The following is a 13,626-nucleotide window of genomic DNA, read 5'->3' as shown; positions in this document are numbered from 1 at the left end:
GCCAATGAACTAAAGCAGAGAATGAGCAACATAACTCCCTTCCTGGGAGGCCAATTCTATTCTATGGGGCTAATTGTATTCTATGAGGCTCTAGCCCAAGTGAATAATGCCTACCACAGACAGGCACGGCAATGGTCCAAGGGCCTCTTGTTCTTTTCAAACTTCCTTACTTCCCTGCCAACCCCAACTGAGGGATTTCTCATAGAAACAAATGGAAGAGTGAACACCTTTCCAAAGAAAACTTTTAGATATCCAGAATAAAGCATCAAATTGGAATTGAAGAAACCTGGACCTTAAGGAGCTGTCTCTGATTCGCTATGAGACTTTGAGCAAGTCACTTCACTACCATGGGTCCTAATTTCTGGATTTGTAATATATGGTAATTATAGTCCCTTTCAGTTTTTAAATCTCTACAATCTGTCCTTTTAAGGGCAGGAATAAGGGCTCAGAGGGCATCCCTTGCTTCTGAGCCTGACTTTTGAGAGCTGATATTCCCTGTCATCCTTATGCAGGGTTTTGGCAGTGAAATTGCTGTTCTATGCCTCCTCACTGTCAGTGAATTTAATGAGGGGAGAACACATGAGGAGTGGCCTATCCTGTTGGGGCAGCGGACAACTGATTTAACAATCAAGGCAGAAAGTTACCGAGAGCACCGTGAAGGCTATTTATTTAGTATATAATACTAAAAACAAATCAATGTGAGAACACACTTATTATACACTATAAAGATGTAACTAATGTAATGTATAGAAGTCAAAGAAAGCTTCTGAGAAAAAACAGCACATGCATCAGATTTTGAAAAGCAAAATAACAGTTTACCAAATGGACAACATTAGAAAAGGAATTCCAGGCAGAAGGATCAGAATGTACAAAGCATAGATACGAAACGGCATGGCATATTCTGGGAAGTAAGGGTAGGTCTTCATTGCTGGAACTTAATTAAAAGGCGGTGGTGGGAGATTACTCTAGAGAACCAATCAACTGAACCTTGGAAAAAAATGTTCCAACTTCAACACAGCATCACCTAATCAGTCTTATCCAATAGACCTTTTCTCCTTCTATCTTATTCTCCACTCATCACCAGGAGAAATCCTTCATAAAGCAAAGGCAGACTTTGCAAAGAACTACTAAGGAAATTAGAGCACTCTTTACTTCTGATCAACTTCTTCCCAAGAAAGCGTATCTTCTTTTATGCACTACATGTGAAGAAACACTTTTGTAAGTACTTTATCTGTAAATTAATCTTCACAATAATGCAAAAATAAGGTATTAATACTGGCATTTTATAAATAAGGAAACTGAAGGGTAACTTGTTAAGAGGTTCAGAAAGTTTACTTGTCCAAAGTTATATGAACTTAGAATAGTCAAGATCAGAACCAAGTCCTAAGGTTAAATGACTGATGAATGAAATGGCAAAATGTGTATACATATAATGGAATACTGAGCGACTACAAAAAAAGAATGAAGTTGTGAGGTATACAACTAGTTATGTTCAGTGAAATAAACCAGAAATGAAAAGACAAACATTACAATGCCTCACTAATATGGGCTAACTATAATGTGCAAACTTTGAGAATTGAGTCTGAGAGCACAGGTTATCAGGGGAAGGCTTATGGTAAAGGTTCCTAGATTGTAAACTCTTACAGCAGTTACATCTATTCCTGAGTTGTAAGGGTTATTTCTAAATTCTGAGATGTTGAGCCCTTGTGTATAACCTGGTCAGTCCCTGGAAACCTGGGTATCTGTGTGACATGACACCTGAGACTTAGAGCCAGTTTGGCAGCTATGAATGCCAACATTACCCCATATAGCAAGTGTTAAAGAGGCTGAAAAAGAGATCAATTAGATATAAATGAAATGGACTTGGTTAGGACTAAGGTAAATCAGACTAAAGAGTAAAGAATGATACTGACGGTGTTTTAAAACATCAACTTCTATGTGAGACCAAAGGAAGAAATGTTTATCTGGTTCAAAATCTGTATTTTCTGTAGCACACTGTTCCAGTTTGCTAGTGCTGCCTTTTGCAAAATACCAGGAAACGGACTGGCTTTTATAAAGGGAGTTTATTTGGTTACAAAGTTACAGTCTTAAGGCCATAAAGTGTCCAAAGTTAGGCATCAACAACAGGATACTTTCACTGAAGGATGGCCATTGCTGTCTGGAAAACCCATTGGCTCAGAAGGCATGTGGCTGGCGTTTGCTTGCTCCCAGGTTTTGTTTCAAAATGGAGTTCCCCAAATTGTTGCTCTTGGGGTGTTTTGTCCTCTTAGATTCTTCAAAGCAAACTCTGGGTTAGCATAAGTCTACTTTCAATGGTCATCTCCAAAATGTCTCTCAGTTGTGCTCCAAAATGTTACAGCTGCTCTGAGTTCCTTCTGTTTGTCAGCTCATTTATATGACTCCAGTGATTTAATTCAGACCCACCCTAAATGGGTGGGATAACACCTCCATGGAAGTTATCCAATCAAAGGTCTGGCCCACAGTTGACTGAGTTACATCTCCATGGAAACAATCAAAGAATTCCAACCCAATCAACACTAATATGTCTGCCCCCACAAGATTGCATCAAAGAACATGACGTTTTGGGGACATAATACATACAAACTGGCACATTCCACCCCCTGGACCCCAAAATGACATGATCTTTCTGTATACAAAATACATTCATCACATCACAATATCACAAAAACTTAAATCATTTCAGATCTCATCAAAATCAGCCATGTGTGGTCTTGTCCTAAAGCAAAATTCCCCTCTGGCTCTGGACCTGTGAAACTTATAACAAGTTATCTGTTTCCAACAAAGAAGGGACAGTCATAGAATACACATTCCCACTGCCATAAGGAGAAACAGTAAGGAAAACAGGGTTTAAGGGACCAAAACAGTTCCTAAAGCCCGCAGGGCATACTTCATTAGTAATGATTTCAAAGTCTGAGTCACTTAAAGAATGACATTTTATCCTTGGGGCTTGAGAGAATGGGAGTCCAACCCTTTCCAAGGGCCTACACGGCATCCCTTTTCTCTCCAAATGCTGGGGAGAGTGCTCCAACATATCCATACATTGAGGAGACCACCTTCTTCTCGGCTGCACCTTCCTTAAGCATCAGGGTGCCACCAGGACTCTGCCTCCGGAGCAAAAGCTCTCCTCTCTCCAAACAATGGGATGGCAGCCAGGCTCTCCCCAGTCCCCAGGAAATGTGCTCTACCTCTCTGGGAGATGGGGTGGCAGCACTCTTCCTGAGCATCGAGGTGGAAGGCCTATGCTCTGCCTCCATGGCAAACTCATCCTTTCCATATGCATAGGCTCTTGCAGACCGAGATTTCTTGACTCCAGACCCCAACCTCTATGGCTCTGTCTTTGAAGAAATTTTTCCTTCAATTTGTCCCTTTTCCATTCCCTCCAGTCCAGACTGGCAGTGGCTCTGTCTATACAGATGTTGCAAAAAGTCTGTAGGCTTGGCATACAGTTTACAGGGGTCAAAACCATCAGACAAACAGGACTTTCCACAAACCCTTTCTGGATAACTCCATCTCCAATCCTGGCTTGTACTGAAATGGTGGTCGAGTTCCATGTTTGGTTGAATCCTCACATGGGGCTGTAGCTTCTGGGGTCTCACTTTTTGGAAACCCAGAGTTTTCCAGGCCATCAGTTTCTGGTTTCTTTGTACCTGAGTTCAGTTCTAAGTTTCTCTCTCTCTTCTTGCCTTTTACTATAAGCTGCAAGAAGCCAGGCCACACTTTCGATATTTAGTATCAAAATCTCTTCAGCTAAGTATCCCAGCTAGTCATTTTCAAATTCTGCCTTCCATTTGATACCGGGACACAATTTTGCCAAATTTCTCTGCCATTTTAAAACAAGGATCGCCTTCCTTCCAGTTTGCAATGGCACATTCATCATTTCTGTTCAAGGCCTCATCAGAAGTATCTTTAGAGTCCATATTTCTACCAAGAGTCTCTCTTTTTTTTTTTATCATCATTTTATTGAGATATATTCACATACCACGCAGTCATACAAAACAAATTGTACTTTCGATTGTTTACAGTACCATTACATAGTTGTACATTCATCACCTAAATCAATCCCTGACACCTTCATTAGCACACACACAAAAATAACAATAATAATAATTAGAGTGAAAAAGAGCAATTGAAGTAAAAAAGAACACTGGGTACCTTTGTCTGTTCGTTTCCTTCCCCTACTTTTCTACACATCCATCCATAAACTAGACAAAGTGGAGTTTGGTCCTTATGGCTTTCCCAATCCCATTGTCACCCCTCATAAGCTACATTTTTATACAACTGTCTTCGAGATTCATGGGTTCTGGGTTGTAGTTTGATAGTTTCAGGTATCCACCACCAGCTACCCCAATTCTTTAGAACCTAAAAAGGGTTGTCTAAAGTGTGCGTAAGAGTGCCCACCAGAGTGATCTCTCGGCTCGTTTTGGAATCTCTCTGCCACTGAAGCTTATTTCATTTCCTTTACCAAGAGTCTCTTTAAAGCCATCTAGGCCTTTTCTATCAAGCTCCTCATAATTCTTCCAGAATCTTCCCCTAATCCATTTAAAAAGCCATTCCAACATGTTTGGTATTTGCAAACTCAGCAGCATCCCACTTCTCTGGTACCAAAATCTGTTCTGGTTTGTTAGTGCTGCCTTTTGCAAAATACCAGGAAATGGATTGGCTTTTATAAAGGGAGTTTATTTGGTTACAAAGTTACAGTCTTAAGGCCATAAAGTCTCAAAAGCAAGGCATCATACCTCCAGCCCACAGCTCTTTCCCGAATTCAATACTGCAGACACAATTTAATGCAAACCCAATTTATGACTTAATGCTCTAGGGACCCGAGTGGGAGATTGTTACATTATTCTTTTCTAATCCTATTTGTGTTTTAATTTGCTAAGTCTGTAATGAGGTGCATGCCTTGAACAGATTCAAGATCTTTCACACTGCTTCTGACTCTGTTTAATATAACAGATTTTACAGTTTGCATTAAATACCCAGGTGCTACAGTCAGTATTATCTCTTTATTTTCTCAACTAGAGTGAATAAAATTACACCATGAAAGTAAAAAAAAAAAGAAAAAAAAGTAAGGCATCAACAACAGGCTACCTTCATTGAAGGATGGCCATTGGCATTTGGAAAACCTCTGTTAGCTCGGAAGGCACGTGGCTGGCGTCCGTTTGCTCCCAGGTTGTGTTTCAAAATGGCATTCTCCAAAATGTTGCTTTTGGGGCGTTTTGTCCTCTCTTAGCTTCTCCAGAGCAAACTCTGGGTTAGCATAAGTCTACTTTCAATGGTCATCTCCAAAATGTCTCTCAGTTGTGCTCCAAAATGTTACAGCTGCTCTGAGTTCCTTCTGTTTGTCAGCTCATTTATATGACTCCAGTGATTTAATTCAGACCCACCCTAAATGGGTGGGATAACACCTCCATGGAAATTATCCAATCAAAGGTCTCACCCACAATTGACTGAGTCACATCTCCACGGAAACAATCAAAAGAGTCCAACCTAATCAACACTAATATGTCTGCCCCTAGAAGACTGCATCAAAAAATGACATTTTGGGGGACATAATACATCCAAACTGGCACATACTCTAAATAATTTAACTTGTATGATCAGTTTATTCAAACACCATAATTACATGAATTTTTTTTTACTTGCTTGCTTGCTTATTTATTTTTCATACACTAGATAAAGAGAGAGTGATCCACAAGGTTTTCACAATCACACTGTCACCCCTTGTAATCTACATTGTAATACAATTGTCTTCAGGAGTCCAGACTACTGGGTTGGAATTTGATAGTTTCAGGTATTTACTTCTAGCTATTCTAATACAATAAAACCTAAGATGTGTTATCTATATAGTGCATAAGAGCGTCCACCAAAGTGACCTCTCGACTCCATTTGAAATCTCTCAGCCACTGAAACTTCATTTTGTTTCAGTTTGCATTCCCCTTTTGGTCAAGAAGATATTCTCAATCCCACAATGCTGGGTCCAGATTCATCCCTGGGAGTCATATTCTAAGTTGCCAGGGAGATTTACACCCCTCGGAGTCAGGTCCTAAATAGGGGGGAGGGCAGTGAGTTCACCTGTCGAGGTGGCTTAGTTAGAGAGAGAGGGCCACATGTGAGCAACAAAGAGGAACTCAGGGGGAGACTCTTAGGTACAATCATATGCAAGCTTAGCCTCTCCTTTGCAGTAACAAGCTTCGTAAGTGCAAGTCCTATGATAGACAGCTCAGACATCAAAGCAGCAGTTCTCAATGTTTGTGAGAACATCAGCATCAGTCCAGGTGAGGAAGTCCAACACTTCTGCATTTTCCCCCAGCTCCTCAGGGCGGCCCTGCAAATATATTTTTATTCTCTGCCCAAATTACTTTGGGATGTGTCACTACTTCACTCTAACCTATACTAACCAACCATATTTCACTTCCTAGTCAAAGTTCCAATTACATGGAATTCTGAATAGGTAATGAGATCTTATTGGTTTGTACAGGTTAGTGTGAAGCCCCAATACATCCCAGACTAATTTGGGCAGAGAATAAAAATGTATTTGCAAAATCCCCTTGAGGGACTGGGGAAAAATGTGGAAATATCAAACCGTCCCACCTGGGGAATTACTGATATTCTCACGATCACTGGGGACTACCAATTTAGAAGGCTGAGCCCTCAATCTTGGGGCTTGCCCTTATGAAGCTTGCTACTGCAAAGAAGAGGCTAAGCTTACTTACAATTGTGCCTAAGAGTCTCCCCCAAAGAACCTCTTTTGTTGCTCAGAGGTGGCCTCTTTCTCTAAGCCAACTCCGCAGGTAAACACATTGCCCTCCCCCGTTTGTGGGACATGACTCCCAGGGGTGTAAACCTCCCTGGCAACGAAGACATGACTCCCGGGAATGAATCTGGACCTGGCAGTATGGGATTCAGAAAGCATTCTAGACCAAAAGGAGGAAGAGAAATGAAACAAAATAAAGTTTCAGTGGCTGAGCGATTTCAAATGGAGTCGAGAGAACATTCTGGAGGTTTTTCTTATGCATTATATAGATAACCCTTTTTAGTTTTTAATATATTGGAATGGCTAGAAGGAAATACCTGAAACTATCAAACTGCAACCCAGTAGCCTTGATTTTTGAAGACGACTATGTAACTATGTAGCTTACATGGTGTGACTGTGTGACTAAGAAAACCTTGTGGCTCATACTCCCTTTAGCCAGTGTATTTACAGATGAGTAGAAAAATGGGGACAAAAAGTAAATGAATGACAGGAAGGGATGGGGGATGGGATGTTTTGGGTGTTCTTTTTTTCTTTAATTTTTATTCTTATTCTTTATGTTTTCATAGTAATGAAAATGTTCAAAAATTAATTGTGGTGATGAATGTACAACTATATAATGGTACTGTGAACAACTGATAGTACACTTTGGATGACTGCATGGTATGTGAACATATCTCAACAAAAGTGAATTAAAAATTGGCAGAGCCAGCCAGGACAATCAAATAGCCGCCAGCCCAGAGACTAAAGAAATACCAGGCACTAATGAAATGAACTTGGGAAGGGAAAAGAGAAGTCCCCGGGTGGGATACCAGGGTGGCCTGTGATATCTGTGTGGGGAGGGGTGCCTACCCTCCCAGAGGAATGGATGTTTATGTGGGGAGGAATGGCTACCCTCCTGGATGGATGGGACCCGCCAAGGGAGTACAAAGGTGCCTGCAGCTCTCCAGTGGGACTAGTAGCTGTCCTGCATTGGGGATTCAGAAAGAAAAAAAGGGCCGCCAGATTGCGGCTGCGGTGGGCTGGCCATTGTTAGAGGCTGTATGTGTCACTACTGAGGAAGCTTTACCAGCAAAGGCAGCTGTAAGCTGCCTAGGAGATAAATTAAAGAAAAAGATATGAGGCTAGCACAAGCAGAACTGAAAGACACACTGGATAAAAGTTTAGAAATACTGGCATACCAGCACACTAGCATAAGAGGGCATAAGCTGCCCAAAGGGCAAGTTAGGTGTATTCTAGCTTCCCCTGACTGGGACCCTAAAGTGAGGGAACCTGTTGATTCCTCATCAAAAGATGATGAGCCCCTGTCTGGGAAATAAATATTAAGCACACTAAGCATGCTAGACCTCTGGCCCAACAAAGGGTTAAAACAGAGGAAGTTCAACACCCTGATCTCCCAAGGAGGGAAGAGGGTGGGGCAGTAGCAGCAGCTTCTAATCAAAAGGTGTTCATTAAGTCCTGAGAGTTTTCCCAGGCCGAATTAAGAAGCTAGGCACTAAAAGCTTGGAAGAAAGGGCTGCTCAAACACAGGATACATGCAGAGAGCCCTCTGCCCTGCCGGTGAAGAAGTCTGATGGCTCAGGGAGAATGACTTTTAATTATACAGAGATAAATAAGGTAACCCCTTCTTTGTTTGCAGCTGTGCCAAACATCATCACATTGCTCCAAGATATCAGCACGAAGTTAGGGCTGTTTCATTTTGTGTTAGATCTTGCTCATGCCTTCTTTAGCACTCCTCTAGATTCTTTCAATCAACCCTGCCATAGTGGGGTTGTATGGAGATGGAATGCTTCCTTGTTGCAGAATATGAGTACTCAATTAAGCCAATTTAACTTTGTGTTAAATCTTGCTAATATGTTATTTAGCTTATTTTTAGATTCTTCTAGTCAACCTGTGTTAGCTTCACATGAGGAAAACAACAATGGACATTTGCTGTGCTTCCACAAGGATACCTTCAAATGTGGAAACCTCCAGAAAAGCCTGACTACTCTATCAAGTTCTTGGGTATTGTCTGGTTGGGTAAAACTACGGCTATTACTTCAGCTGTTGTTATTAAAATACAAATTTATCCCACATTGCTTACTTCTGAACACTTAATAGCTTTTCTTGGCTTATTAAGTTATTGAAAATTGTTTATACTCTATTTGGTATGAATTTTAAAACTCTTGTATACCCTAATTAGAAAAGAAAAAGTGTGGGAATGAGATTTTCCACGGCACACTGTATTTAAAAAGGCTAAGCAAACGATTGTGCAAGCACAGCTTTAAGGGGGGTGGACCTCAACATACCCTGTGAACTGGATGTGGCCAGTGCCGATACTGGCTTTGGGTGGGGTTTGTGGCAAAGGCAACATGCTAAATGTATACCTATTAGATTCTGGTCCCAACTAGGAAAGGGCACAGAACTCAGATACAGCCCTCTGGAAGAGCAATTGTGCACAGCTTATAATGCTCTGTTACAAGTTGAAGGTCTAACTCAAAGGTGCTCAGTGACCTTACAGACGACCATACCCATACAGGGATGTGGATATGGGATGCTATAAACAAGCCCCACTTGCGGAGTGCTCAGGTGGGCATGCTGACAAAACGGAAAGTCTACCTCCTATGATGTGGCATTTTTAACAATGGCTCTTTTAAGTACAGAGATGCAAGTACAGACCGGTCTCCTATGTGGAAGAGCAGCATTCCCTGCTTCCTGTCAATCCTCCCAAGGTGGCTCCTCCCATGCCCACTGTTGAGGACAAGGACTCTGCATGGATTGGCACATGGGCAACCTGCTACCTGGATGGCCATGACTGTCCAGCCCAGTACTGACACCATCTGGTGGGAAGACTTTTGGACTGCCTGTCACAAATGTAAGATAATTGTTTTTCATATCTCTGCCCACAATACCAATTTATTACCAGGTAACATAGAAAACGGATGCTCTAGAGAAATTCTTCACCCTAACACCAATGATGCATGAAGTGGTTGAATGGCTGTGCAGGAAAACCGGGCACCGAGGACACCAGATCCCTGTCACCTGGTGGCAAGTAGTCTATATTGGCCCCCTTCCTCTGTCCAAAGGGGCAAAATATTCCTTCACTGCCATGGATAAGGCTATAGGACTGTTGCTGGCATTCCCAGTGGGCAAGGCCAACCAATGAGCTACCATACGTAGTTTAGAAAAATTAAGTGCCTTTTTCAGGGGTCCCCACACATGTGGACAGTGATACGGGGACCCCCTTCACCAGGCAATTAACACAGGCCTGGGCTACAGAACATAACGTCCTTTGGATGTTTCACTTGCCCTATAATCCCACAGCAGCTGGGTTAATTGAAAGAATGAATGGCCTTTTAAAGGAACACTTAAAGGATGACAGAAACTCCTTACAACGATGGACTCGACGAATGTACCAGCATTAACTCCAGACCCAAAGTGGCGGCTCCCGCTACTGTGGAAATGGCCCTTGCAATCCTTACAAATTGAAACAAGCAGGGCAAGCTACTCTCAAGCCACCATGAGGCGGCGACAATAATCTGCTCTTGCATGTGACACAAACACTAAAAATTGGGGAAAATAAAGGCAATTGGCTCTGGTTCTGGCCCATGCAGCCATGCTGACTGAGAATCCTAAGCCCATGAGGTATTAGAATTACATAGGATACCAAGAGTTATTTGTATTTCCCATCTGGGACTCTCCACCCTCCAGGGAACTGTATGTATAACTTCGCAAACACTCATTATACCCCAAACTAACTGTAGATCTGACCCCAAAGGGCTCCCTGCATGGGGAGAAAATATGGTATTTAAAATCTCCTCACCCAGAACTCTATCTACTAACGAAGACTCACTCATCTGTCCAATTTAATGCTTAATTAGTTGTTAATTCTTGTTTAAAAAAAAAAAGTGTATTACTATTTCAATAATGCATTAGCCAAAATGTTTTGAGTATTTAGCATTATTCTAACAAGTTTAATTTTAATGGTAATAATACGTTGTGAAATGTTTGCTTAAGAACAATTTCCAGAATTTTTTTGGTATGAGGGATGTTTTTATTGAAGGAAAAGGAAAGTAGTTTTGTCCTAAGTGACTGGTTGTTTCAGAATGAAGAAAAAAGTATACAGAACAAAACCTGAATGGATACAGAAAGCTGCAGAAAGTTGGTGGAAAGAGAAATTTATTTCTGTGGTCAAGTTTGAAAAATGATAAAAACTAGCAATATCACTGCTTAATAATGAAACTCACAATGGTCAAGGTTGGAAAATCGTAAAAACTAGATACAGAATAAAGCAGACTGCCTGGTAGTTTCATTCTTTAGCTATTTTATCCCCAGGAGGTTCTTGTGCTCTAATTAATATTCAGTGTTGGATGTATGTGCCTGGTAATTCACAAAATGAAACCCGCACTCTTGATAAATGCAAAATCACATACAAAGTAGTCATCATTTATCTAATGATCCTTTTGTCTAAACAGTAGAACTCATTAACTTGGCCACAGTGCCACTTACTAATAGGTTTATTATCTCTCTGTACCAGCATATTGATACTATGTTGCTTATTGTATTGTTGTGAATTATGGATATAATGTCTGTCTTATGGTCAATGCAAACTGTTGTGCGGGGTGGACTGTGGCAGCCCCTGGCCTAAACAGAACAGGCCTGTGGACTTTGGTGCATAGCAGTCTGCGTGACCTAGGCAGCTAATGTTTAACCTATCATCTTGCAAGCCAATAAAGAGAAAATGGTAAATTAACCTTAAAATGTAACTAAAACGTGAAAGGGGAAGTAAGCAGGTGAGAAACTCGTGGTCTCACAAAACAGCAAGATGTAAATATTACGTGTTATCACTTTTGTGTTATCTACAAAGCCCCATTCTATAATTCTCCTCTCCTTCCTGCATCACCCCCATGTCACAGGACCCTGTTCCTGTGGCTATGCTCTCTCACCCTTAGGATGTCTTTGTCTTAAATCTCTATAACTGGCTTGCTGGTCTCTTTAATTGTGCAGTCAACTTCCCTGCCAATGCCAATGCCTGCCTGGCCTAATAGAGCCATCATGATTTCTTTGTGACTTCTCACCCTGTTGGTAAGCCCTGAATAAAAGTTCACATATCAGAAAAAAAAAAAAATTGAATTAAAAAAAACAAAAGATCAGAACCTGGGTCTGACTCCAAAAAAATAAAGAATGAAGAATCTAAACTGTAAAGTCTCCCTGAGAAACTTTAAGAAATTTTAATACAGAAACTTAAAGAAAATTCTAATATAAAGAATTTCTTTAAATGTCTAAAGCTTAGAATGGATAGGGAAACTGTAAAGTAGGCGACTGAGAAGAGAAAGAACACTTTATTATCCTTAAGCTTCTCAATGGAAAACTGATATTATTAACATTCAAGCAACTGAATTGCCAAAGCCATACCGGGCAAAGGTATAGCAATCTAAGTAGTAATTTATTGGATTACAGAGGAAGAAGCACTTGAAACCACCCAGAGAAGCAAAGGAAAGTTTAACATAGAAGACCACATCTGCATGAGACTTAAAAAGGATAAGAAAGAGACTACTGCCAGATGGACAAGCTGAGGTAGGAAGGCATTCCAGGGCATTCCAAGCAGAAGGAACACTGAATATGAAGGCAAGAAAGTGCGTAACATATTTACAAAATGGAAAGCAGTCTAGTGTATAAAAACACAGGAAAAAGTTCCATATTCCCACATGGCTCTCTCCCTCACTTACCTCTTAAGGGACTTGCTCTAAATACCCTATATAAATATTTACCCCTCACCCCAGTCCATGTATTATCCTGCTTTATTTTTCCTCAATGCACTTATCACTACCTGGTGTGCATATGTTTATTTGTTTACTGTTTATCCCCCATGCCCCCCTTCAACTAGGATGTAAGCTCCTGAAGAGTAGGGACTTCATTTTGTTCACTTTTGTTATCCCCAGTGTCTAAACAGTACCTGGCACACAGTAGGTTCTCAATGAATATTTGCTAAAGGAAAGAATGAATGATAGGAAATCGGCCTACTGATGAAGTTTTGTATACCACTCTAAGGAATCTGGGCTTGATTCTATGTCTGATAAATCACCCTTAAAGGAATTTAATGAATAATTGGATATGCATTTAGATCACTCTGGCTGCAGCATGAAAGATGGATTTAAGAACAAGGCAGAAGAATGGATTAGAGAATATGGTGGAAGATGGAATGAAGAACAAAACAGAGACTGGAGGAAAAGCAATTAGAAAGTCTTTGAAATAGTTCAAATGACACATGAAAGAGGTCTGATTTGAGGCAGTGTTACTTTTTATTTTATGTAACCCTTAGTGAAGAAACTGATTAGTGAGAGGGAAAACAATATGTTAAGAATGAACTTATTCCAAAGTTTACCTGGGAGTTGGATTCTGAGAATCTTTCACTTTGAGTAAAATGACAGAGTCTGATCCTAAAGAAAGAAACACAAGAGCATTTCAATATTAACAAAATTCCACAAAGTTATACTTTCTAGATGTCTGTAGCCTAAGCTCTCATACTTTATTATATTCTATTTCCATAAAATAACAAAGCATAAGGATAAAGATGGAAGAGAAAGAGAGGCAGAGCGATTTTTACTAAGACCAGAAACAGGTTTCTGTGAAGAGCCTGACTCACAAATAAGACAGTCACTTGGAAATACAAGCATATTTGCCTTTCAGCATCTATTCCTGGGCTGTGCTTGTTCCCTATGCTGCTTCTTTCTCTTCCTGGGGAACAAGAACATGCCAAGATTTCTTAAAAGCCTTTGGAAATTTCTTAAAAGCCATGAGACTGAATGAGAGAAAGAAAGAAGGGGGAAGGAAGGGAGGGGGAAGAGGGGGAAAGGGAGGGAGAGAGAAAGAGA

The 13,626-nt window shown here is 40.8% G+C and overlaps 1 protein-coding gene across 2 annotated transcripts in view; it reads right to left on the bottom strand.

The window, feature by feature from the left end:
• Window positions 1–13,626, bottom strand: part of SENP1 (SUMO specific peptidase 1) — a 110,822-nt gene that overhangs the window by 42,767 nt on the left and 54,429 nt on the right. For both annotated transcript variants that reach the window (XM_037846393.1, XM_037846394.1), the window contains one exon: window positions 13,137–13,191. In XM_037846393.1, coding sequence (XP_037702321.1) covers window positions 13,137–13,191 — 55 coding nt within the window. The remainder of the gene's footprint in view (window positions 1–13,136; window positions 13,192–13,626) is intronic.

The sequence above is a fragment of the Choloepus didactylus genome, chromosome 8 (genome assembly GCF_015220235.1).
Source record: "Choloepus didactylus isolate mChoDid1 chromosome 8, mChoDid1.pri, whole genome shotgun sequence".
NCBI classification, from domain to species: domain Eukaryota; kingdom Metazoa; phylum Chordata; class Mammalia; order Pilosa; family Megalonychidae; genus Choloepus; species Choloepus didactylus.
The sequence above is the reverse complement of the archived record's forward strand: the minus strand, read 5'-3'. Positions and strand labels throughout refer to the sequence as shown.